Source organism: Liolophura sinensis, chromosome 6, assembly GCF_032854445.1.
Source record: "Liolophura sinensis isolate JHLJ2023 chromosome 6, CUHK_Ljap_v2, whole genome shotgun sequence".
NCBI classification, from domain to species: Eukaryota; Metazoa; Mollusca; class Polyplacophora; order Chitonida; family Chitonidae; genus Liolophura; species Liolophura sinensis.
In genome coordinates, this window is record NC_088300.1 from 67,564,220 (window position 1) to 67,592,153 (window position 27,934).

The window sequence follows — 27,934 nt, forward strand, 5'->3', positions numbered from 1 at the left end:
ACCGTAAATATGCAACAAAAATTCGTGATTTGTAACAATGGATGTACACAGATATTGAAATTAATCTCCCATGGTAAAGTCGGGATATTTTCGTAAAACCAGGGCGGTAAACAAAACCGCAAGGAAACTATTTATCGATCGGCATCAAGAAACCTTCGGCACACTCTTTCAGTGTTACCGTAAGTACACCACAAACTCACATAATACGAAAAGAAAACAACAAAATAAAACAAAACAAAAAATCCAGGTTACATTGGTGTACACTTAATGACCTCTGATTTGTAAATACGGAATATTTTCATAAAACAAAACCATAAGTATATTGTTCATTAAGTGCTGCTCAGAAACACAAGGAAACTGAGTATCGATCGACACCAAGGAATCTTCACCACACTCTGTCAGTATTACCTTAAATACGCCACAAATCCGCAATGTGTAAAAAAAAAAAAAATGGATACATGGTGTATGCTTCTAATAACCTCTAATTGCAAATTCAGAATACTTTCACAAAACCAGTCAGGTAAATGAAACCTCAAGTAAACTGTTTATCGATTGACACCAAGAAACCTTTGGCACACGCCTTCAGTGGTTACCGTAAATACTCCACAAACACTCATGATGATGTATTGGGGTTAAATTAATAATCTCTCATTTGTAAATTCCGGATAATTTAAAAAAAAAAAACAGTGAGATAAACTGACCGAAGCTGGTATAGATCAACACCAAAGACCTTTGGCACACTATTTCATCATTACCCTAAATACGCCACAAACATCCATGATAAGTAAATAATGGGTCTAAGGGGATACAAATGGTCTATCTAATGGAATTTGGGATGCTTTTCTAAAACTAGAGGCCTAGCAAAAGTGCAAAGATGAGAACCTATCGATGAGCAAACCCAAGCGACGTCCCCTGCACTACTTCAGTAGTACCGTAATTCTGATATAGATAAATTCTGATAATATTCTGATAAAACATATATAATAATGCTAATGTGATTCAATTCGCTTAGAAATAAAGAATGCCCGTATACATAAATGCCGAAAAACTGTCAAGGTTGCCACGGTGTAAACAATATTTCAAAACTGGAATCTATCCAAGAAACTATTTGTGCGCTCTTTCATTATTCATTGACATACAGTAACAAATTTAGTTCCCGATTGCTGAATATTATTCAGCAAGTGGTTTAAAAGACTAGCAATGCATGAATGAATGAATTTTCACAATTTTTCAATCATATGACGACGAGAGTCATTTGGTGTGTGTGTACATGTACTGTGTTTTCTTGTGGCAGCCAAGTCCATATCATACTCTTACAAAGTATCATCCAGAAGACACCAGACATGACACCCCTCCAAGTCACATTATACGGACACCGGGACAACAGTCACGTTTCCTTGTATTGAGCGACAGGCACCAGTTTTAAAGTCTTTGGTATAACTCGATCCGTGTTTGATCCCTGTTCTCCTTTCTTTGAGGCTGACGCTCTAACCATTAGGCCAACGAATCGGTCTCATAGTCATCCAGGCACGTAACTAACAAAACTGCCAATAATTAGAAGCATGCCTCACTCTGAGATGGTTTGAAAACCCAAGTTATCTCAACTTATATTAAGCCCTGGTATCTGCGTTAGATACAGAGAAAGTGTAAATCCCAAAGAACGATAATACTATAACAAAAAACAAAAAAATAGTTCAAATGCAAAATTGACTGAATGAAGTACATTCTCCTTGGATTATAGCATGCATTTTCATTAAAATGTGGACCCAAACAACAGATGAATATTTCGATTTACACCAAAGAAGCGTTGTCAAAGTTTTTTAATGTAGACGGCACATATTCGTTTGATGTAAAGAATAGTATATTTCATCAAACCACGAGTACATGCATACATTCTCGTAAACCGTTCATCCGATCGATTCCACAGTTACCGCGAGAGTATTGCCAAGGATCCAAGGAAATCAAGTGTTATAACCATTGAAAACCATGTACAAATTAGGCATTGAGACACCACAAATCTTTTCAACGAACACTGCCTTTTACAAGCTGGATATGTTAACAAACCCTACATTGCCCAGATCTCCAAGAGGAACTGGATGTCTTCAAAAAGCGTATATTCCCAACACGTAATAGGCCCTACCGTCGGTCAGATAAAATTTGACCCGCCGACCGACCGACCGACATACCTGACGACTTATCAGCTGCTTTGTCCACCTACACCCAGAATCCTTCACCATGCTGTTCCAGTGTGCCATACAGTGCCAACAATCTTTTGCTGGCAGACCTTCCTACGTACGGCCGAAGAGGAAGCCAGCATGAGCGATCACAGTAAGAAGTTTAAGTCTAATGTTAAATATAAAATCAACACTAAAAGTGAAGTAGTTTAACACTATGTGTAAAAAGTCACATCATCGTTAAAAAGTAAAACGATTAGCCGCAAACGCGAAAAGAAATTTTAACTGTAAAGTTTAAAATGTTGAATTCTTAAATTTAAAAACAAATAACACTTAAGAATAAATCATGGGATGATGGACTTCAAACTTTTCGATATTTTATTACGTCTGGACTGTGGAGCAGTTGCTTATAAGACACAAGAACATATTACACCGCCTCTAGCATAAAATAACAACTTAGATATTAATTCCTGAAGCAAAATAAATATTTGTTGCGAATTTATCAGCTGTTGAATTAATATATTACTCCACTTCGGTAAATCATTCATGCTGTCACCATTAAATCATAATGTAATATAAAGCATGTATGAATTTTTGTTATTGGACCAGGAAGCGTTTAATCGCGTTATAGGAATTTGAATGTGTTCGTCACAGGCTACACATATTATAAAAGCGTACTATGATAAGTTCGTAACAATCAAGTCGAATTTGCGACTTTTTTTTATACGTATAGCTGTAGTGTTTTTATTTTGACTGTGGCTTTCTACCTTTGGGGTTAATAAACATTGTAAAACAAAGGGTTAATATGTTAAGGTGCCCAATGCTAAAAGTTAAAGAAAATGTTAGACATGGTACTGCATGTGTTGAGCTCAGCTTTGGCACACATGTAGAGCACAATAACACAAAGAAGATGTTCCGTTATTGACTCACTATGTGTAAATTGAATACCGCAAAGTGCATGAAAAATGACTTTAGTGTTTTGTGTATTAGAATAAATGCTTCATGTACCAAATCTCAGTTATGTTTGACGGTGAAAAAAGAATATAGACTGACATGTTTTACATTAAGCTTTGCTTCACGTCTACGGTGAAATGTTTTTACTTTTCGCGTTAAGTTTACTTTTACATGTATGATTGTGGGTTGCAGAAGCTCTCCTTTCTTACTGCAGAGGGAGTCGGTTACACCAAAATTTACCTTATATTAAAACAACATGTTAAAAACTTAAGAAACCGGCCGAGTAGAAATAAGGAAAATATCTTTTGGGATACCAACAGAAGATGGGCATGATGAAAGCATGCGTGAAACAACATGTGTGAGTTGCAGGAGTCTCCCTTGCTTTTTGTAAGATGAGTTGATTAGACAGTAATTGTTAGTTGTTGGTACTCTACCAGCTTGCCTGAAACACCAGTGGAGACAGGTCATGTGCTTTTTCTATTTTTATATTAGTGATGTATCCATTAACCGACTGACCCACTGCGGGCATATCCATTTTGCCTTCCATGTCAATGTAGGTATAATTTTAATACCTTTGAAAAGCGGTGTCGAAAAATTTCTCACAGTTTAAAATAAGGGCTGTTTAGATTGATAAAGGGTTGAGTAAAAAAAACAAAACAAACAAACACACTCTCTATTCACGTCATTCAAATTATTAATAATTACATCATTTAAAATTTTAATTTAATCGGGGTGATGCCAGCAGTTCAAAATCAGGGGAGGTAACCATTTCTAAATCTGAATAGTTGATTGTATTTTAGAGTTACTTCCACTTGCTACAAGCTTAAAAGAAGTCTATAGTTTCGTACTTTTTTTTAGAAGGAGGATTGTTTCGGTTTAGATACATCTGTGCGTGATGTAAAGTCAAGGCTCGCATCTGTAGTTTGATATCAATGTACCAACGAAAGGCTTTAAAATGCACCAGGCCTACATAGTGAAAATGGGGCCTTTGCTAACTCTACACAAAAACGAAAGTAATGGCGGTGGACATCAGGTTGGCGAGCGCACGTGTGGCGGCTCAGGACGAAGTTCCCGAGGAACCGGCAAATCTGGTGTCTCCTGGAGACGTAATCACCACAGATACCGGTTTCATGCGGTAAGTTCAACTCAGATTTAGGTCCTAGTTAAGTCAAACGCTCCACTCCAGGGCGAAGTACAGACATTCGTTTACGGTAGGGCCAACTCGCAAGGGGTCAACGGTTGAGCAAATAAAACGTGCTTTCAGTTGTCAAAGGATATAGAGTAAGTCACTTCGCTTATGACTTATTTTCTTGTTTCAAAATTTTTTTTGACCTCTTGTAGCAGGCATATACCAGCACGAAGGATGCGATTGTGGTGAAGGAAAAGATCGAATGTTTAAGACAGCACCTGGGGCTCAGTTTTAAATCGCCAGTTAATCGTTAAACCACAAATTGCTATAGTATCTTTCCTGGGAGCTAGAGATTTTCAGCAACAAAAAAAAATCATTTCTGCAGCACTTTTGTAACTACTAGCTCACTTACTGAGTTCTTGAATACTGGTAATCCTGAACATAAACCTATACACGGGCCCTATGTATGGCTATATTGTGCAAGGATTGGCTCCTCACAAGACAATTATAGCAATGAAAGTTTCCTTTTGACTTTATATTTCAACATTTTGTTATGCCATTATCAAGAGTGATATGAAAGACAGATTCTAACTTAAACTGGTAAAATGTTTAATAACATAGAGGTACATGAAGTTCATGGGTTGGTAGTTGTATTAAAGGTGAAGAAAATATAAATATCAATAAAATAACATTGAAAATAGTATGCTTTTCCTCGCAGGTGCATGCCATGAAAAAATTCTAATATGTACCTCAAGTTGACAAACTATAAATTAAGTCAGCGCCAAATCCGCTGTGGGCAACTCCATTTTGCCTAAGAACTAGTGCTGAAGTCTTCTGTGTTTGGAGGAAAATTGCAGTCGGAAAACCGACGAAATGCAGTTCGTACATTTCTTGTAGAATTCTTCTTCCCAGAAGGTAGCAAACAGTACAGTTCGTTTCCGCTTGACGATTGGGAAACCAGAATGTTGGACGTTGGTTCTGAGTTTTACACGAACAAGCCGGCAGTTTTAACAACTCTCATTGGCTGAGAGGCAACACACCCCCAGCATAAATTACAGGTTGTTAAAGATGGAGGATGCAATGGACTGCGATTTATGCCAGCTTTGCCGTATTCAGGCTTTACGTGTATGGCAAGGAAAAATCGCAAAATTCTGCAGCAGGCACCACCAGATAGAAAAACAATGTGCTCTTTTCAGCCTGTAGTGTCATGTTTTTAGGTTTTCTTCTCCTTTAATAGTTCTATCACTGCCAACTCCCCAGCCTTTGGCAACCAGTGCTTGGTGTTATTTTCAGTGATTCTGTAAAGGCATTGTTTTGAGCATCACACTTGGTGCTGAACCCAGATCTCCACAACCAAAATCCAGAATTTTACCACTTAAATTAAAGGTAAATTTTCACCAAGTGTATAAACTAAAAGTGAAAAATCAATCAGACACTACTGTGTGAATTAACTATCTTTACTACACAACTGAAGTTTGAATTGATCAATCTGGACACGGGACGCGGATGGTGTCCTGTATAGTTGACACTCATAGCAAGCTCAAGCACATTTGAAGGTGTCTGTAAAAACTATCCTTGAAGGAATTTCAGTAGCCAACCTCACAACAGTGGCCTAATGACCGATGCATTCTCAATTCTACAAAGAAATGAAAATAATATGTTATATTTATATCAGACTAGTTTCACATTACAAAGACTTGCGGTTTATGACTGCAAGAAACTGTGTAATTCCAGGCTGGGAAAATCATATAAAAAAGAAAGAATTTTGTATAACAGTATTTATTGAAATTTATCCACAGGTAACTAAACTTATTCACGGAGAAAATGCTATACAAAAACATTCCTTGTGTCGGAACGTATGTTGTGCAGTGGTAAACCGTTCTCTGCTGCAGACAAGCAATAAACTGGACCATGGTAACTCCTATCGGTGGTCATGATATGCAAGTCAATGGATGGTGTAGTCTATGGCAGGATAAAACAAAACGAGAAGGCATGTACTTACCTTGCAAAACTTGACTAAACAAGCAGTTGTAAAGACTACATTAATCTGAAGGTTTGTCGTTTCCCTCTTTATAATGGCAGAGGGAGGTAGCGGAGGTTCGGTGACCGCAGAACTCGTATGTGCTGTGAACCTGTTGGCTACTCCTCATGCTTCCAATATATGCAGGAGCGCCCCAACATCGAATTCCCCTTAAACAAATGTCTAGTAAGCCTTATTTGTCAGTCATAACTAGGCCGGCACAGTTGTAGAATCAGGTAACGGTAACAGTAACACTTAGTTTGAGTAGCTCCGAAGCCTGTGTGGGATTACCTATACTATCACAACGTTCTCTTGTTCCACAAGCTCACCTTGGGAAAGTTTGCCAGCAATGAGGATGGTAGTGAATCTCCCTGGCTCTGTCTGGTTTCCTCCCACCATAACGCTAGCTGCCATCATATAAATGAAATATTCTTGAGCCTGAAGTAAAATACCAATCAAAGAGATAAATAAACCAATACACTACTGCTGTCTGCCAAATAATCTGTCTGTCTATACCCATGGTCATTTCTGCTATCGATTCCAATTTCCACCAGTTTTATGCTTGTGTGGGCAGCCCGGGTACAGAGGTGTTCACGGTTGTTTATGGAACAAGACAGGCATGTGATATTATACATTGTACAACCCTACAGAGCTAATTTCAAGCAATGTACAATGTAGTTGCGAGAGTTAAAGTGTGAAACAGCACCAAATGTGTTGGATGCTGGGTTAGGAAAATTTACCGCTGGTAAAACTTACCCAGCACAACTCAGTGCCAACCGTTTCTTCCTAAAAATTAACTAACTTGTCCTTACCTCATTATGCATGCATAATAAAGACCATAACATTGCAAATTACACAAACGTAACTGATGCATCCACTCTTATATCATCAGAACTTCAAAATGGCCAACTGCCAAATTTCGCCAATTGAAGTAGCCAGTTGCTTGGGTGCTTGGGACAGTTGTAAAGACAAGATTTATGAATTTTCTTGGCTACTGATCAGATATTCATTATGAAAAGCAGATTTACCATCGAGTTGACATCACTATGTCCCATGACATCAACCTCAGCTTTACAAATCCCCCGGTGTAATTAAACAAATGGCCTTCATGAGAGAGTTTGATCAGGAGCCCGTTGATTATCCCTGCATTATGAGAGAGGCAATCTATCGTAGGGATCAGTTACGGAAAAATTAGGACGGTCCTATTTGTCTTAACATGATATATAAGACGAAAATTCCTTAAAAGGATACAGAACTGACACGGGGCCTCCGTGGCTCAGTCGGTGAAAGCGCTAGCGCAGCGTAATGACCCAGGAGTCTCTCACCAATGCGGTCGCTGTGAGTTCAAGTCCAGCTCATGCTGGCTTCCTCTCCGGCCGTATGTGAGAAGGTCTGTCAGCAACCTACGGATGGTCGTGGGTTTCCCCCGGGCTCTGCCCGGTTTCCACCCACCATAATGCTGGCCGCCGTCGTATAAGTGAAATATTCTTGAGTACGGCGTAAAACTCCAATCAAAAAAAAAAAAAAAAAAATCAGAACTGACACTGATTGGCTTAAAGTGGAGACAGAGTTTCCTGGATTAAACCCTGCAAGCTTGACCATGCTTGAATAAATCAGCTGTACCTGAAATGCTTGGAATCGATTCTGTACGTCTTTATGTACTGTTTATAAAGTTGTGGAATGACTGCGACTAAATTTGTTATCTTTGACAACAATGTTTTTTTTTTTTTAAAACCAGTAACTTTTAAATGTGTTTATCTTTCTACGCCCTAGGCACTCTCTTTGGTAAAATGACCATGTATCTGAATGATGTATAAAATAACCACAGCAGTTGCTTTTATTCTGATTTACAGTGGACATGGCACGTACATGGAAGGAGACAAATTGAGTGCATCAGTTGCGGGCTTAGTGGAGAGAGTAAATAAACTCATCTGTGTCAAACCTCTCAAAACTAGGTCAGTATTAAACCCACCAGTTAAAGTTTCAAATCTCAAGGAATGGTATGCATGTTAAAGTCATTTATTAAATTCACATGATGAAGTCTACCTCTTTAGTTGAAGTTTTAAAACTCAGGGATAAAAAGGCATGTAAAAGCGCCCAGATCTTTTCTGTGCTCAGGACTTTGTGGTGACCAAAGACTGTGGAAATGTCTTTTTTCCTAAGTGATGTTTTTATCAGCAAGAGTAATTAGTAGATATTCAAATACATAATTTCCAGATAAATTGTATTCATTAATGTGTGTGAATTTTCATTTTTAAAAAAATTGAAGCAAAAAAAAAACCATGCATAAGCCTACTCATTATGCAGTGTCAAAAGTGTTGTGTGTATGTCTTTCAGATAAGCATTCAAATTCAGATTATTTTCTAACTTGGGAAACTTATTCATTTGTAAAAGTTGTACTTTCATTCTTCTCCAGGTATAATGGTGAAGTTGGAGATGTTATTATTGGCCGAATCATAGAAGTAGGTCAGCGCCGCTGGAAAGTGGAGACACATTCTAAACTGGATTCCGTTCTGCTCTTGTCGTCAGTGAATCTGCCAGGAGGTGAGCTGGTGAGTTGCCTCCCCTTGAACGTAAATCGGCTTCAGCAGATCATGTATGTATTATTGGTAGAAGACAAGTGATCTTTTGCAAACGTTAGAAAGCCCCAAAGGCCACGAGAGCTTCATTGACGGCTCATTGTGACCAAGGCCTTACAAGCAATTTGTGTGAAGGAATCAACAAATTTCCTGTACCGAGACTGGTTTTGAACCTGCATTTTGTGCGGCCCAGCGATTCAGTGGCCGGCACTTCGAACTATGACATGTGACGCCACATGTATTGAATTCCATGTTGCTGTCAGAAGAAATCACTGATGCGTACCCTCTGGATTACTACAGCGTAGGAACTGACAATTTAAAACCATTTGAATGGGTTGGGAAAAATTCTACCAAAAGAAACTAAAACATGAACCATTTTTCTGGACAGTGGTTTAATGGCCTTTCATTTGGTATAAAATATGCACATTATGCTAGTTGATAGTCTGATTGTTAATGTAATGGATGACAGGTGCTATGTTCTTCATTAAAATAGATGATGTGTAATTGTAGTTCTGCTGAGTAGTTATTGATTTCTTGTTTGGCTTGCAGATACGAAGTATGGAGAGGTGATGTAACAGGGGGATAAAGCCTGGGTGACGCGGTTGCCCAGGCTTTAAAGTTTTTAGCCAATCATAATGTTGAAGTGGCCATCTCTCATAGTGCAGAGATAGCCAATCATCAGTAGCAATTTGCATATCAAAGACTGAGGAATTTTTTTTACCTCATAGCTCAACATTTCATCAGTCATTGGGTTGCAGTTGCCACCCATGGAACATGGATTGCCAAATGCTGTTCGTGTTTTCCTTGTCAAAGACCTCTGTAGTAAATTTGTGCACAAATTCCCCCCAGTTTAGCACTGCAGTGATTTACAACTCTATAACATACGAAGTCTCTGCTCTACAATTCTTACATATACAATAAACAGTCATAATTGTGACAGTATAATAATATTGACCTTTGTTGTTGATTTAATGGCAAGGTCTTTGCACTATCTAAAAATAGAGAATAATATGTAAATGTGACATTGTCAATCGTTATACTTTATTTTCATTAAGAGGTCAATATTTGAACATATCACGTGACAGGAAGAAAAAATTCTTCCAAGAATCCAGAAATTATTTTAATTTTTGTTTCAGAGACGGAGATCTGAAGAGGATGAAAAGATGATGAGGCAGTACCTAAAAGAGGGAGATCTTATAAGTGTATCTTTTGAAATATGAAATTATACATGAACTTTGGATCTTGAAGATTTTTTCCAATGTGTGGAGAGTGATTTTTGTGGCCGGCTTCCTAATGCACAAAAGACATTCATAGAGAAGAAGAAGACAGCTTTTACAGGACTTCAGTAATGTCTGTGACAGCAATGCATCAGTTAAAAAAATCAGCCATTTTTGCAATCTTTGTTGGCTTGAATTTGTAGTCTTGAAGTCCCTGTTACATTGTGTGTGGTGTGTTTTAGAGGATTGAGGGCTTCCCGTTCATCCAGTATTGGTTGAATTTGCCATTAGGCATTGGCATTAGCCATAACACACTGTTTCTACCACACAACCAGTTTGTCTTACTACATAGAGTTAAAATCCAGAATTTCAGAGAATTTAGTTTGTAAGTGAAGCAAGCTGTGGGAACCGGCTGTGACCAAGTAATTATGGCTATGACCTCTTAATCACTATACCACATGAGACTAACACGTAAAGTTTCCTGGAGACCACTTACCTTTTGTCAGTATGTCGCACATTCGCAGCATACTGTAATTCTTCAACCTTTTTGCGCATTTGCAAGGTTTTATTCTGTGTTGACTGATAAAAATGTACTTTTTGGGAAGCCCTGACACTGGCCAATCCAACCAGTGTAGTTCTATCTGCGAAATCAAATTCAAAATGTGCATAAATTGCACTGAAAGTTCCTCTTTTATATGCGTAAAGGTTGAGGAATTGTGGTTACAGGTCAAAAATCTGACATTGTGTACTCCGTACACTTCAGTTGGCTGGACCCATTATATACCACTAGGTTGTTGTGAAGTGTTTTGTACTTCGTGGAGTGGTAGTTTTAACACAACATGGACAAGTACAATACCACTTCATAATGTACAAAGCACTTCACAATGACGTATTTATTATATTGCTCAAGCTGTTCAAGGATTTTCATCACCTGTACAAATAACCACCAAGTAGAAATACCAAGACAATGATGTTCATATCAGGACTGTTTGTTTGGTTCCACCAAAACAAGCTAGAGCTGTGATATATATGTAGTTCCAATAGTGATTTGCAAATCTATCAATCACTATAAATTTGATGATGTATAAAAAAAAAATAGCCTGGAGTAGGTTTTTCGGTCTCCATGTTCTCCGTCAGGCAGCATAAGCAGCACTTGAATATTCCTATCTGGCTTTTTGTTTTCTCTTTGTGATGTTGTTTGGAGTTTAGGAATTAAATGAAATTTCTTCCTTTGTCAATGTTAACAAAAATGCCTTCAGCTACCTCCCTTTGCTACTGCACGGTTGGAAAATAATATGGCGTTTTGACACTGGCCAATCCTGACACTGGCCAATCCAAGTTATTGCTCCAAGTTCAGGACGGTCATCTGGTATAATCCAATTGGTTTCATTTGACTGCACTCACAGCTATATAATAATGGCTGATATTTGCATAGGTATAGACTTTTGAGTATAGTGTTAAACATCAATCAAAGAACAATCAATTATTCAGTGCGTTTATAGCCTTGTGACATTGGCGGGTTTCCTTGACCATTCTGGCCAGGCTGAGGTTCACTCGGTCTACGCAGATGGAAGTCTCTCTCTGCACACCAGGAGTCTTAAGTATGGTAAGGTGAGTGGAACGTCACACTTTAAAGGATAACTGTAGAATGGAACAAGCCCGATCAGCATTTCAGGTGTCTCGAAAGTTCAAGGAAATACAGGTGAGACAGGGTAGGGTCTCTCACACACTAGCGTAAGCAGTAAGGCGTAATTTCTATAGTTGCAAGATTGAATTAGCACCTACCGTATAGTCATGTCTTTTAGCTGCGGTAGTTTGTGAGAGCCCCCATCTTGTGGCATATAAATCTGTGTGAACTCTTGAGACCCCTGAAATAGTAATTGGTCTTATTCTGCTCTAAGTTGCTGAAAGTTACCTCAAAAATGAGTTCTTTGATGCGCACACAAAGCCACTGTTGAAATCTGCCTGAGGAGTCTACTCATTCAGGACTGTGTGCCACCATTGTGGGCAAAATGATGACATGATGCCATCACGACTCCTGTTACACTTGTTCCAGTGTTGTGTAGTCTGAAACTTTCTGTTTACTTTCATTTTGGATTTTTCTCTTGCTGCAGCATGCTAAGCAATTTTTTTGGCCCCATGGTTACACCACTGTTTGTTTTCAAGCCAACATTTTTCATATTCCTGTCTCGCAGTTAAGTCAAGGAAGCCTGGTGCAAGTCTCCCCATCTTTGGTCAAGAAACGTAAAACTCATTTTCACAATCTGCCATGTGGAGCCAGCCTCATTCTGGGTAACAACGGCTACATCTGGATCAGTCCTACGCTGAACGAAGAGATGGACGACACTGGAGGATATGAGCAGAATTTTGAGGTGAACCATTCGATAGTTTGTTGAGTAGAATTGTTGGGCCATTGATTGGAAGTAGAACCAGTGAAGTCAGTAAAGTTGGTTTCATTTCATGATAAATAAATGGGCTACACAATGCGGCAACTGAAAGCTACAGATAATATAAGAAATGGCACAGTTTCTTACCATGAGACATATCCTGTGTAGGTTCAGTCCTTGACCTTGGCATCATTTTCTATTTATTTGTCGGGGTCATGATCATTTGCTTTTCCCTTTCATGTATTTATAGAGTTGACCCTGTTCTCTGTGAACATGGCTTAAAAGTATGTATGTCACATGAGAAGGTTTGTCAGTAACTTGCCAAAGTTTGGTAGTTTACTGTTGACACAAAGATTCTTGAGTAAACAACAATCAGAAATAAATAAATAAGATAAGATAAGAAATATCTTATTATGTAGGCCCTGTACTGGATCTGACAACCTTTACAATATATGTAATACATCAGTCAGTCAGTCAGTGGACTAATAATGGTGGTGACTGAAATGTTTTATTTTCCAGCCCATTCCAAGATCAGACAGGGAAGTTATAGCTCGGATGCGAAACTGCGTCTTAGCTCTGGCAGACAGTAAGATGATGCTATTTGACAGTAGTATACTCTACACGTATGAGGCCTCACTCAAGCACCCAGTGAGTCAAACGTCATTTTGGTATAATCATAGAATATTTTTTCCCATCCTATACTGTCCAAACTTTTGCCCAAGTTACACATTTCAGAGGTCTTAGAATCATGTTTTGAGGTGTGCATTGAAAGTAGAGAGATTTCCTACTGGAAAAATGTAAGTTTCCAGACCAAAAGACCCTTAAAATGCACCTTGTGGATGAATTTTTGGGTCTGATACAGTAGAGCTTTTAGGATAAATGCGCATGACATTGTGATACAGCTGTAGCATGACATTGTGATACATGTGTAGCCTGATGTGATACATGTGTAGCATGACGTTGTGATACATGTGTAGCATGACATTGTGATACATGTGTAGCCTGATGTGATACATGTGTAGCATGACGTTGTGATACATGTGTAGCATGACATTGTGATAATTTGTAGCATGACATTGTGATACATGTGTAGCCTGACATTGTGATACATGTGTAGCCTGACATTGTGATACATGTGTAGCCTGATGTGATACATATGTAGCATGACGTTGTGATACATGTGTAGCCTGACATTGTGATACATGTGTAGCATGACATTGTGATACATGTGTAGCCTGACATTGCGATACATGTGTAGCCTGACATTGCGATACATGTGTAGCCTGACATTGTGATACAAGTGTAGCCTGACATGATACATGTATAGCATGACGTTGTGATGCATGTGTAGCCTGACATTGTGATACATGTGTAGCCTGACATTGTGATACATGTGTAGCCTGACATTGTAATACATGTGTAGCATGACATTGTGATACATGTGTAGCCTGACGTTGTGATACATGTGTAGCCTGACATTGTGATACATGTGTAGCATGACATTGTGATACATGTGTAGCCTGACGTTGTGATACATGTGTAGCATGACGTTGTGATACATGTGTAGCCTGACATTGTGATACATGTGTAGCATGACGTGATACATGTGTAGCCTGACATTGTGATACATGTGTAGCATGACGTTGTGATACATGATGTTGTGATACATGAGTAGCCTGACATTGTGATACACGTGTAGCATGACGTGATACGTGTGTAGCATGATGTTGTGATACATGTATAGCATGACATTGTGATACATGCGTAGTCTGACATTGTGATATATGTGTAGCATGACATTGTGATACATGTGTTATCTTGCTCCTTTTTCAGGTAAAAGACCTTCTAAAGCCAGAGATTGCCACAGAAGTCGTTAACCATGCTGTTCATCGCCTAGAGACAATGTAATCCTGGAGACCATGTTATCCTGGAGGTCGTTAACATGGCTGTTATCGCCTGGAGAACAATCCTGGAGGTTGTTAATATCACTGTTCATCGCCTGGAGACCATGTAATCCTGTAGACCATGTAATCCTGGAGGTGGTTAACATGGCTGTTCATCACCTGGAGACCATGTAATCCTGGCGGTAGTTAACATGACAGTTCATCGCCTGAAGACCATGTAATCCAGGAGACCATGTAATCCTGGAGGTGGTTAACATCACTGTTCATCGCCTGGAGACCATGTTATCCAGGAGACCATGTAATCCTGGAGGTGGTTAACTGTAGTTCATCACCTGGGAACGATGCAGTTCTGAAGGTGGTTACTGTGGTTACTTTCATGTCTTCTGATAAAGACAGCACCACCCAGAGAAGTGCAGATTGAAGCAGATGAATAACGCTTTCTCCCTTTGATACCATTTGCGTCAACCAGTAGTGGAGAAAGGGAGATAATAGCCACATGGCTAACAGCCAAAGACAAGCAGGATTATCTGCCCTTTATCATTGTATGATAAATGAGAGCAAATTTTATTGTTGGCAGAATTGTAGGATGCAGCAAAATCCAGATGGTTCTTATGTACAGATTTTGGATACTGTCAGTGTCTGTAGGAATATACACAGTGTTATCGAGGGTTTAAGGAATCTACCTTCCAAGCAGACTACATCAGGGTGTACATTGGAACAGCCAGTGATTTCTTTTGAGTATTAAGGGGATCCAGGATATGTTACCATCTTATCTCTGTGAGGCTCAAGTGACTTTTGCCTTATTAACATGCTTGGTTCTTTAGCCATTGTCTGTTGAAAACACTAGTGCTTGTAATGGTCCTCTCAACCAGTAGATGGCTGAAAGAAAATTCTAAAGAAAATAAAATGAGTGAATTTAACGGGGTCATCTCCTATGTTTCCAGGGAAAGAATCAACTTTGAGTTGTACAGAGGTCAAAAGCTGATGGTTAAAGTCAGATAAGATGCCCCTGTGTTGAATATGCTTGATTCCTTGGGAAGTACTGTGAAATAAGTGACTAACTGAAGGGGTGAACGGATGGCTTGAGAGTGCAGAAAAGCTTCAAGTAGCCTGATTATGTGTCTTTGATAATGGAGCTCTATGAGTTGATGGTTATATTACTGTAAAAAATTCATCAAAGTTTTTGTACATTTGCAATAAAGATGTCTATTCAGGCATATTATGAGGGCATTATTCTATGTAGATTAATAAAATTATCTTTCTTGTGAAATCCTGAAATTGACCAACATGTGTAGACATTCTCAGATAGAGGTCATAGGAAACCAGATTGGGCCCATAGGAAACCAGGTAGCCTCAAAGGAAACCTTATAAAACCCAGAGGAAACCAGGCAAATTCGAGGGAAAACCAGATCACATAAGAGGAAATAAGATGGAGCCCATAGGAAACCAACAGTTTAAATAGTTTAAGTTTAAATACAAAACCAGCAATTTTTGATGGCCTGCTAAAAATTCATCAACCAGAACCAATCTAAAATGATATTCAAAGTCAAAAATTGGAATACCTTACGGCCGTAAGTGGGAATGTCTGACTGCAACCTGCTGATGGTTGTGGGTTTCCCCCGGGCTCTGCCCGGTTTCCTCCCAACATAATGCTGGCCGCAGTCGTATAAGTGAAATATTCTTGAGTACGGCGTAAAACACCAATCAAATAAATCAATAAATGGTCTACCCCACCCGGTCTCATGATCATCTTACTATGCAGACCATTCCTAGATGACAGTAACAGCTTTGATGAGAATCAGATTTCTTGGATCACTTGCCCTAGGAAGTAGAGGAAGATGTCAAAATGGCTATAGGCACTATATACACATGTATTCCACATGATCTTGGATTAGAAACCATGAACAATTGGCTTCTCTAAATTCTCTACGTCCCTTCAACAACGTTTTAAAAGTGAATTTATCATTGATAGTTTTAAATTTATTTTCAACAAATAATTCTTTTTGATTCTGTGATGAATATCACATGCAAATATTAAGTACTGCCATGGGAACCAAAATGACCCCAGTATACGCAACGTTGATGATTAGGTTTCTTGAAATTTAAATGTATGAAATGTTTTTTTCGAAATACAGAAATGAGAATGTTCAAATCTAAGAAGGTTGGTGTTATTTTCGTATTTTCGGCCATCAAAAAAAAAAAAAAAAACAGATGGCTGTTTGATATCCCTAATGCATTGCATCCTCAAGTTCTTTTGCAGTGGATACAAGTGGTATCTGTAATATGTTTTTCTTGGATATTCCGGTCCTCAAATCTTTGCGCATTATAATGCCAGATATATTTCAGAAACCAGCCAATACCTACTGTAGGCCTATCTTCATTTTAACTCCAAGCACGCCAGGTACACACGGGTAAATATCTCTTGTTTATTGGCTAGACGGGTGTGTACCATTGCCGTTAATCCAACTATTTCGAATGAGGCTGTAGGTCTAATCCTAGGGGAATAACAGATGCTAGCTGAGATGAGAAAATCTCATAAGTATTTTCAGGCAAATCTCACAAAAATGCTTATAAAAATATATTATCCCTACATACCATCCCAACAATAATAATATATTCCTTATAATAATGAACATTACCTGTATAGAACAATAGCGTTAAAATGAAAAGGTTATTTCCAAATCTACAATTATTAACACTGAGCGACACAGCCCAAACCTAAAGAAAATGTTGACGAGAGCTGGTTCACCTCAGTAAACCAATGCAAGGCACGTGTAAATGAACGTAACATACTCAAATGTGGGACGTACATTCATAAATTGGAAGGTGTTAAAACTTACTCCGCCTTCACTGTTAAAATTAAAAGATTTTGTGAATTCAAATGTTTTGTATATGCACTCATATGCCATGGGTGTGGGAAACTATACACTGGTCAGCCAACAGTTTTATGATCCAGGCTAATCGTATACAAACAACAATTTTCTTTAACGAAAGTCACTTCTTGGTAGTCGACACATAAGACAATGTTCTCTCCCTTTAACACTACTTTTCAATTTTATCATTTTACAAAGTTCAGGAAGGAAAACTGACTTTCTTAGATGTTGAAGAAAGTGTTTATGTTTATTAGTGAGTGTCAACCCGGTCTGAATGAAAGCCACCCCTCTAGAACATTCAGAGGTTAAAACTATACACGTGCTCAATGAAGGTGTTTTATGCCTATAAACATAGCGTCAAGTAGGCAAGAAAGAGTTTTTTTGAAATTGCGAAGAAAGTTTCATACAATTTAATTTTAGGAACCCCGTGGCTGTACCTAAAATTGCATATAGTATACATCATTGAAGCAAAATGAATTATTGTTCAAAATAAAGTTAATACTATCAATGAAAAATTCAAGCTTACCCGTTACAGCGCATACCACCATTAACAAATTTTGTATAGAAATCTTGCAAAACGCCGAGGTCTCTAAGATCACGCTGATGAGGTAAAAAGTGATGTAAGAACCAAAAAAAAAAAAAAAAGCATCTCTGTCTCATCCTTTGTTCCTATTGTTCTCTACCTACGTGTATGTTCAACAGGATTCCAATGTTCACCTGACAAAGCTTTATTGATGAATGCTGATTGTAGGCCCGCGCAAGGACCTCAGCGGTAAGGCTTAGTGTAAAGCGGTTCACAGACGCTCAATATTTTCGCCATTATTTTTGGTTGAATATTACTGAAGAAAAGTTTTGGTTGTCCCCACACACTCAGTATCAGTGAATCAACATTCAACATATCCATAGCACTTTCAAGTTTAAAGAAAGGGCAGAAAAGGCGAGGAAAGTTCACGAAACTGGTACCTCGAGTGTGAAAAATTTGGCCACACCAGTCTACTTTGAGAAAAAAAGGAGCCAGGAGATTATAAAAGCTATTTTTGTCTCTGGTACTGCAGTCTTCCGATTTAATCATTCATAGACAGGGTAGCTCATGGTATTATTTAATCACCCCAAGAAGAAAAGCTCTTTCTTTGGGTAATGCATAATGCTGTCACATAGACGTCCACGTGGAAAATGAAACATTGCGCTATGATGTTCAAGACACGTTCAGTTATACTGATGACTCATCAATAAAAATCTACTGAGATTTGATTCTTCAATAATACTGACATCAATATTTTCGGCTTCAATATGCCATTCAGACGTTCAATATTATTGTCAATATTCATTATTGAATATGTGTAGCGAGTGGAGAGTGCGCCACATGCGCTGGAAGAAGTATGTGTTCCAAGATTTCTACCGGGCACCTTACTGATCGCCTTATGTTAAACAGATGGTCACGTTTTGTCTGTGAGCTAAAACTTCTAACAATTTAGCGAGAAAATCGTTGGCCATAGATTACAGCGGTGCAGACTTTTCACCCAAGTGTGTGCAGTCCAATTTTCTACGTTGGTGCTAAAAACAAATTGTACTGGGTACTGTATACCAGTGCTCGACCACACCTTCAGTGACATTGTGGATTTAGTCTACAGTGGGCAGAAATTAGGATAAATTTGTACCTTCCCTAAACTGCAGTTAGTCTTACACAAAGTCTGCATGCTTTTTGATATGGGAAAGATTTAAATGTTCTAAAACTAAAGTGTAAGGAATACTTATAGGACGGTAGGAAACATTATAGTTAAAGGAATCCAGAATCAAGGCCGATGGAAACCCACGACCGTGCTCTCAGACCTGCGGCCGGAGAGGAAGCCAGCATGAACTGGACTTGAGCTCAGAGCGACCGCATTAGTGAGAGGCTCCTGGTCATTGTACGTTCATGGCACGCTAGCCACTTCGGTCACGGAGGCCCCGTTAGTCGTATACATTAAAAACACGTCGACCGCCAAATACAGAGCTACTCAGTCTATATAATTTGGTACAGGTTTCAGCATTCTAACTTTGAAACTTTTCAAGTTACAAGCCAAACACAGACTCCACTTGAGAAAAGCTTCCTTAGCCATTGTACACATTCCCGTCCGCGTTACTCAAATGGCCCGAATATAATATTTTCTCCAACACTTATAGCTAAAAACTATTGGTCTCTCGGCATTCCTACGAAAGATCTTCACTTTGGTGAAAGGTTGAGGTATCTAGCTTTACACCTTTTCAAGTGACAGGTCCAAAATAAAGACCTCTCATGAGCTTTTTCATTGCATGCCTTTAAATATTGCCATTTTTGGTCAAAGTTAATGTTATTTTTAGAAGCAGCTCACCTAAATTTCCATATGATTACATCTTTTGGACCTAGATAAAGTTCCACAGAAAAAAAAATGAAATTTTCTTCACGAGACATAATGAGATGTGACATAATGAGATGCTACTATATATTTTCGAAATTCCAAATTTCAGAATAATCGTCTCAGTAGTTACCGTTTAAAGGTTTGAACAAAATCCAAGACGGCTGCCAAGTCACGTGACCTTCATCACTCAGTTTTTGCCCCCAACCTAAGCCATGCACACATGAAATTTAAATCAGTCAAACCGCATCCATTATATAAGTGCTGAGGTCGAGGAGGAATAATCATCATGAAAACCTGAACAATTTCAACAGGTTTTCCAGCCCAAAGAGCTTGTCATCCTAATACATATTAGTATTTCGAAAAAATGCCTTTATATGATAAACGGCATGAGAAAGGGTTTACCATAAAACACACACATGTGTATTTAATTGTATATTACTTGCTACGGTTCTTTAAGCTGTCTTTCTTTAAGAAAAATATAGGAATTTTTTTAGCATTTAACTATAGGCCTATGGGCGTAAACACGTGTCCACTAAAGAACGTACGAAGATGAAGAAATACAGGATTACAGCACAAATACAGAAATACAGCACAAATTTGACAATTTGTGTTAGATATCACAAATGCTCATATATATCAAGTATACTCTTAATATAGGTGGTTGACTCCAGTCTGGCGTGAGTGAAAAAAAAATTCCTTTATCTTTAACTTATTTCTATATCTCACTTTTAATTTTCACCCCGAAGGACTAATCAACAGCTACTCCGCAAGAATGCTTACAGGCTTAAGATGTGTGTACACCTCAATATGAGGTATGAATGGAGTGAATATCGGGTGTACGCCTCATATACACCTCAGTGTGAGGTATAGATGAGGTGTACCCTAACTACACCTCCGTCATATGCCTATACCTCAGAAATACCTCAGGAACTTAGAACACTTTGAATATGAGATAAATAGATACCTCAGATCCACCTCAGCAACTCTGAATGTTAAAAAAAAAAGAATAATGTACCTCCTTATAGAAAGAGGTTTTGAATAATTAAGTGGTCATCAGATTACATTTTACTTTAAATATGGTGACTACAAAATTACAAATGTTTGTGCATGTGCAAAAAAATGTTTACGAAATAAATACAAACCTTTGCCTTGCTTTATACTGATGTCCCAATATTGACCAGTCAAAGAGTATTAATATATTTGTTTCTAATTATTCCAAGATGGCTGTCCCAAACAGTGCATGTGCACGTCTAGGCTGTGGCAGACCCAGTTATGCATTGACTGACCGATAGTTCCTCGTGCAGAATTTGTGGCCTTTGGGTGCATGAAAAGTTCTTAACTGCATAGAAAAGGAATACGCAGCACTCAGCAAATTTTGATCAAGCAGCTAGAAAGCCTCAAGTAAATGTATATCACTGTTGCTGTTGTAAACCAGCAGACATTTACAGACAGGCCTACTGTAAACTATGAATTGCACTCACAACTTGATCTATAATTTATACAGCCAGTACTAGTACCTCAGTGTTTTGAACTTATTTTCTATGAAAATAAAAGTGAAAACAGTGTATTGAATACTAGTTACACTTAGGTACATCCACCTTGACTATAAACATATAGCTCAGCTGTAACTCAGATGTAGCTCAGACATCCAGTTTTTTTTAGCTATGGTCTTTCCCGGGTACTCCTCCACTGAGGTGTACTTGAGGTATTAATTTGCATAATTAGCAGTGCCTCAGATACACTTTCATTGTACCTCACATACACCTCAAGTATACCTCAGACACACATAAGATCAGATATGCTACACCTCATTGGTACACCTCTGATGTACCAGTAAGTATGTATATAACACATCCAGTATACCTTATCAAGGTAAGAGTAGGCCTATGTATGCAGTGGGTCTTTGCGAAAAGCCAGTTAATGGCTATTTTATCACGCAAGAAAGCGGTATCAATGAAAAGATCAAGCTCTTGATAATTATACATATACACAGATAATCAGAGTAATCTATACGATAATGAATACATCGTATTGCTAGTACGCAATGTCTAGAATTCATAAGGCTAAGCAATGCACTGCGCGCGCACCTAGGCTTTGCCTATTTCATATTGTGTATCAATGATAATGGCTTGCCCTTTGTACCACGACGATTACGGCTTCACCCGAGGTCTGCCCAATTTCCTCCCACCATATTGGTGGCCGCCGTCGTATAAGCGAGATATTCATGAGTACAGTGTAAAACACCACTCAAATAAATAAATCAACGGCTTGAAGTCAGGCATACACCTCCATGTTCTGTCCTTGAACAAAAATAACACGGTTTTATACTCATTATAGCGAATCGATGCCGCTAGTAGATGTTCAGTTCTGGCCAAGAAATTTTTAATTTTGTAAAGCGTTATGCTAGTATTTGATCCTCTTTCGTCTTTATTCTTAGTCCTAGTCTTGACTTTCCAGGTATAGTGGCGCGCAAGGGGGTTAGTGGCCGCTGTGGTAAACGGCTGGTGTTAATAGTCGCTAATTTCACACAACTATCCACCAGACACAGGGACTAGAGCTTACGGCTGAATAACGATTTCCTGTGTAGTGCTCTTCCTTGGATAAGTATGTAGAGCGACGAGGTAATAAACTATTTCAATAACTATAGCGGAATCGGTGAGTTTTTAGGACACGACCTATCTGTTTCAAACAGTGCTTGCGTAAAGGCACAATCTATGGATAACATGTTGATGTTGTTGTTGATCAAATCACATACCGGGAATATAAGTCAGCAAGTTAACAAAGTAAGTCTGGATCCAAGCACAGGCGTTCGAATCCAGTCACTATATATACCAACCTCCTACATATATGTAAGAAGTGTATGAAACGACTTGTGTGGCACTTATATGTGTTATCTGGACCTAGTAAAAATACAATTGATTTGGAAATACTAATGCTGGATTCGAGCAGACATAAGCACCAGGTAGAGAAACAAGTGGAAATGTTGGAAGTGGAAGGCTTGATTTCTTGACATTGCAAGAAATCAAGCATTGGTGCCGGTCGAAAGTCGTTTCATAACTTTACTTCTTATAGATGTGTAGAAAGCTGGTACATGTACTTGGCATAGGCCCCCCTATATAGGGTTTTTATGGACTGGATTCAAGCACCTGTGGTTCAAGTTAGCAGAATTCTAGGGCTAGCCTTAACAGTCTGTTCATGTCATGGGATATTTCGCTACATCACAGATTCGTGGGATATTTCGCAAATAAGGCCTGTCTATTAATTTGTAGGAGAACTTTTCATACAATGAATAAGCAGTGTCGGACAGGGTGAGCTGGGGTTCTTGAAAGCTAACATGGCTAAAGGATGTAATTTTATGGAAACTGCTAACAGCGCATAAGCAAGATATATATTCCATCTAGCTACTATTGTGAACAAACAGCAAACTTCAGGCATTTGAGACCAATTTAATGGTTAATTATTGTCTCTAACACAGTGACAAACTGGTATAGCAATATCATGAGGTTTTTAAATGGAACATGCTCTGATGTTGGTTTGGGGCATGTTGGATGCTGGATGTGAAATTCATTTCACTTCAGTTCATTAAAGAATCTGCTTTTCACAATGAACATAGTTATGAGAAAAAGGTTAAAATCGGTCTGGTTGGGCAATGTTGCTCTCCTGTTCTGTTCAGGTTTCAGTTTTAATGCTGCTTTAAAGGGAACCTATATTTTTTTGTTCTAGATTGTAGAAAGCTTATTCGACTAGGCACCCTATTTAACTGTTTATACTATGTAACATTTATAAAATAAAGGCAACATAGTACAGATATGTAGCAGTATACCTGAAAAAAAATCTTCTTTGGAAATATTCCATGCACTAATTAACATGCACAACCTGTGGAAATCATTATCTGGGTCATGAAATATGTTGCATTGAGTCAGTACATCTCTGCTGTAAAGAAAACACACAATTGTGCAAAAACAAATATTTGTCACTGCATATCATAATCATTCCCTGTTTTATCTTTCAGTGGGGAGATACTGTGAACAGCAGCACTCCTCATGAAGAAAGAATTGCTTGTGTTAGCTGAATATAACTTTAGAGAGGTTACAGCTTCCATAGTCTACAGCATCTCTGAGCAGTTTGACATCTGGGCTTCCTAGGGGAGAGGTTTAATGATGGAGAAAATGCAGTCATGCCAGAGGTTTCAAGGCACTCCATATCTCATGGATGAAATTCTGGCAGCAAGAGCAGAATTGAAGCGGAGATTAGACCAGTACTCATCGCGGGCCTTGCTCTCTCTGCAAAGGAAGTGTTATTTTGCTGTTCACGGTCCACAGAATCGTAATCAGCGAACTTCCTTTACAAATGAATGTTTCACTACAATCCAGCTGCAGTCTTCATATCCAGACATACCCGAAAGTCAGCTAAGTCTCACTAGGGATTCCAGTGATTCTGCCCAGTCAAGGGAATCCCCTGCCCACCCAGATGATTTAGCTCTCCCAGGTGAGAGCCAGTCAGAGGTGGTGATAGACCTCACACAGCAGTCGGATGAAAGTTCATCACTCTCAAGCCCACAAAGTAACAGTGGGCCTACAATCTCTGGCTCAAATAAGAGGAAGTTTGAAGATGACCATGAGCCAGTTCATAATTCCATCAAGGAGACTGCAGAATCTTTGAAGCCACCAAGGAAAAGACTCCACCAAGCCAGCACTTCCCAGGAAGTTGTTGACATCAGGTCAGATCTGCTCACACGATGGAAATGTGATTTGTGTAGGATAATGACTTCGAAGAAACCGCTAATGAACAGTCATCTTGCAAGTAAGGGGCATTACTCCGCCAGTTTGGTTAGATGTGAAAGGGTCACACAGGGACTGATGCCCGTGTTGGTTATAGCACCTGCTGCTATGATACACACGCCATCCTTTGGTAAGAATCTCATCCCGGTTTGTCCTGATGTATCGTGTAATAAAGTCTTTGTTGACATATATGCTTGCTCTGAGCATTATTCCTGTGCCCACAACAGCCCAGCTGGGTCGATGAGCTGTGGATCCACTCGGTATTCCATAGGGCATGTCTTACAGGAGGACAAAATCTTAATTCACAGTCGCAAGACATGCACCTGCGGTAAAAAGTTTAAAACATGCATGAAATTGCACAATCATATTCTGAAATGCAAAACCTCATTTGAGCGTTGCCCTCCTAAAACATTTGTGGTATTTTCATGCTTTCAGTGCATTGAATTGTTTCATGCATTTCACACTGCCAAGCAACATGTCTTGAAGTGTTTACGACAACACAAACCAGAAACTGATTGTTTTTTGCGAATTTTACATGTGGGAAAACCCGACATGGAGCAAAAGACACTGATGTTTCACCCAGAATTGAGCACATTGAAAGTTATCCGTGATAAAACCGAAAAGTCTGATGTGTTCAAGAGTGTTAGGTCTGTAGGGTCTGACAGCATCACTGTATAAAATCACACAGGTACACAAGTAAAAATCAAATCATTTGTCACTGTGTTTTTATGAAGTTGACAGAAGCAAACGGGGGGGTGAATACAGACCAAATTTGACCAAATTCTTTGGTAGAGGTCTGATTGTTAGCATGGAAAACATTCACAGTTCACCTGGCGATACCTGGCACCAGGTATTGCTGAAGTAGTTCATATTTCCTTTGAAATTTCGAAACTGTGGAGGACACCTTGCCTCTGTGTGAGCTGTGATGAGTATTAATGAAGGCACAACCCCACTTCGACCAATGAAATTGTGAACTCACTTGCAGGGGTATTTTCCAAGTGTGGAACATTCGTTTGCTAGCATGGATTAAGACGCTTTTCACTCATACCAGAATATAAGAACATCGCATCAATAGTTTTGAATGGTCTGTCATTGAGGGAAAGTAAGCTACGTGTATATAACAAATGTTTGTTCAGTCGAACTTCACAACATTGTCTTTGTGAACCTGAGGATAGTTGTGGGTTTCCTCCCACCATATTGCTACCTCCATTGTGTAAGTGAAATATTCTTGAGAACGGTGTAAACATCAATCAAATAAATACATAATTAAATTACCTTTTATGTATCACTCCCAGGTGAGAGCCAGTCAGAGGTAGTGATAGACCACACACAGCAGCCGGATGAAAGTTCCTCACTCTCAAGCCTACAAAGTAACAGTGGGCCTCCAATCTCTGGCTCAGATAAGAGGAAGTTTGAAGATGACCATGAGCCAGTTCATAATTCCATCAAGGAGACTGCAGAATCTTTGAAGCCACCAAGGAAAAGACTCCACCAAGCCAGCACTTCCCAGGAAGTTGTTGACATTAGGTCAGATCTGCTCACACGATGGAAATGCGATTTGTGTAGGATAATGACTTCAAAGAAACCGCTAATGAACAGGCATCTTGCAAGTAAGGGGCATTACTCCGCCAGTTTGGTTAGATGCGAAAGGGTCACACAGGGACTGATGCCCGTGTTGGTTATAGCACCTGCTGCTATGATACACACGCCATCCTTTGGTAAGAATCTCATCCCGGTTTGTCCTGATGTATCGTGTAATAAAGTCTTTGTTGACATATATACTTGCTCTGAGCATTATTCCTGTGCCCACAACAGCCCAACTGGGTCGATGAGCCGTGGATCCACCCGGTATTCCATAGGGCATGTCTTACAGGAGGACAAAATCTTAATTCACAGTCGCAAGACATGCACCTGCGGTAAAAAGTTTAAAACATGCATGAAATTGCGGAATCATATTCTGAAATGCAAAAGCTCATTTGAGCGTCGTCCTCCTAAAACATTTATGGTATTTTCATGCTTTCAGTGCAATGAATTGTTTCATGCGTTTCACACTGCCAAGCAACATGTCTTGAAGTGTTTGCAACAACACAAACCAGAAACTGATTGTTTTTTGCGAATTTTACATGTGAGAAAACCCGACATGGAGCAAAAGACACTGATGTTCCACCCAGAATTGAGCACATTGAAAGTTGGCCATGATAAAACTGAAAAATGTAATGTGTTAAAGAGCAAGCGGGGGGTGAATACTGGCCAAATTTGACCAGATTGTTTGGTAGAGGTCTGATTGTTAGCATGGAGAACATTCATGGTTCACTTGTGGGCGATATCTGGCACCAGGTATTGCTGAAGTAGTTCATATTCCTTTGAAATTTCCAGACTCAGTGGTGGACAACTGCCTCTGTGTGAGCTGTTGTGAGTATTAGTGAAGGCACAACTCCACTTCAACCAATGAAATTGTGAACTCACTTGCAGGGGTATTTTCCAAGTGTGGAACGTTCGTTTGCTAGCAAGGATTAAGATACTTTCACTCATACCAGACAAGAAGGGCATAGCATCAGTAATGTTGAATGGTCTGTCATTGTGGGAAAGTAAGCTGCGTGTATATGACACGTTTGTTCAGTCAAACTTCAAAACATTACCTTTGTGAACCTGAGGATAGTCGTGGGTTTCCTCTTACCATATTGCTACCTTCATCGTGTAAGGGAAATATTCTTGAGTACGGTATAAACACCATTCAAGCAAATATGTAAATAAATTACCTTTATGGTTTTGATTTTCTTCTTTTTTCTTTACAACAGTTTAGTTTGTTTCTGGGTGCTCAGATGTCTACAGGCAGTAATAACATTAACCCAGTTACAAGTTGATTATTGTGAAATATGGGTCCAAAGTCAGGTGGAGGCACACATTATCAGTTGACATTGCATTCTGGGTAGTGCACAACAGCTTTTGAAAATCATCCCTTGGAGGAAGGTTCCTAACCGCCAGGTTTGTGCTGTACAAACACTATTCATTGATGATTTGAAGTTTGATGATCATAAAATAATTATGTTGGAATAGTTATAAAATGCAGCTGCAAGATGGAGCTTTTACATGACCTAAGTTATAGGCCTTTTTGCATATTAAAAGATAGAAAATTGAACAATTATAACTTTTTCCAGTTGTTCCCAAGATAAAATCATTTGCTTGGATATTGCAAGGTAAAATCTCCAATCTCCAAAAGTAGTTTCATTACTGTTGCTTATTTCTTATTTGGTGCATTTGATTTTTTTTTTGTACATGATTTATTGTTAGTTAAACTTGTTTGCATATGTTTGTAATTGTTGAAAATGTCATGTTTGTAGAAATGTAACCTTGTTAATGTTATTGGGATGCATTTATGTGATAGGTAATGCTTGACATCCGGCCGCACTGCTCATGTGGCCTTGTGACCTTCAAAAGAACTCATGCTGTTTACCTGAGAGTGTTTTGCATCTTAAACTTTGTTCTCCAAAATGAAAATAGTCATAGTATAAGTATTCTGTTACTTGTTAAAACTGTC

At 38.9% G+C, this 27,934-nt stretch overlaps 2 protein-coding genes across 5 annotated transcripts; both read left to right on the top strand.

The window, feature by feature from the left end:
- Window positions 1-4,144: 4,144 nt before the first annotated feature.
- On the top strand, window positions 4,145-15,587 carry LOC135468598 (exosome complex component RRP4-like). Its single transcript, XM_064746939.1, has 8 exons — window positions 4,145-4,263; window positions 8,131-8,232; window positions 8,694-8,829; window positions 9,993-10,058; window positions 11,616-11,684; window positions 12,269-12,445; window positions 12,980-13,108; window positions 14,294-15,587. The coding sequence occupies exons 1-8, from the start codon at window positions 4,145-4,147 to the stop codon at window positions 14,366-14,368; spliced, it is 873 nt and encodes a 290-aa protein (XP_064603009.1). The 3' UTR covers window positions 14,369-15,587.
- Window positions 15,588-22,135: 6,548 nt separating this feature from the next.
- On the top strand, window positions 22,136-27,934 carry LOC135468257 (uncharacterized). Of its 4 annotated transcripts, XM_064746407.1 has the most exons (4): window positions 22,173-22,398; window positions 23,628-24,526; window positions 25,692-26,114; window positions 26,773-27,934. In XM_064746407.1, the coding sequence occupies exons 2-4, from the start codon at window positions 23,773-23,775 to the stop codon at window positions 26,817-26,819; spliced, it is 1,224 nt and encodes a 407-aa protein (XP_064602477.1). In that variant the 5' UTR covers window positions 22,173-22,398; window positions 23,628-23,772; the 3' UTR covers window positions 26,820-27,934. The 4 variants fall into 4 exon arrangements, with proteins under 4 accessions (XP_064602476.1, XP_064602475.1, XP_064602477.1 ...); XM_064746406.1 differs by having other exon boundaries at window positions 22,136-22,270; window positions 25,692-27,934; XM_064746405.1 differs by having other exon boundaries at window positions 22,142-22,236; window positions 25,692-27,934.

Bases quoted from the DNA above. Each gene is read 5' to 3' on its own strand.
- LOC135468598 (XM_064746939.1), top strand. From the start codon at position 4,145: ATGGCGGTGGACATCAGGTTGGCGAGCGCACGTGTGGCGGCTCAGGAC. The intron at 4,264-8,130 runs GTAAGTTCAACT...TCTGATTTACAG, and splicing joins ACAGATACCGGTTTCATGCG to TGGACATGGCACGTACATGG. The intron at 8,233-8,693 runs GTCAGTATTAAA...ATTCTTCTCCAG, and splicing joins GTCAAACCTCTCAAAACTAG to GTATAATGGTGAAGTTGGAG.
- LOC135468257 (XM_064746406.1), top strand. From the start codon at position 23,773: ATGATGGAGAAAATGCAGTCATGCCAGAGGTTTCAAGGCACTCCATAT. The intron at 24,527-25,691 runs GTAAGAATCTCA...TATCACTCCCAG, and splicing joins GATACACACGCCATCCTTTG to GTGAGAGCCAGTCAGAGGTA.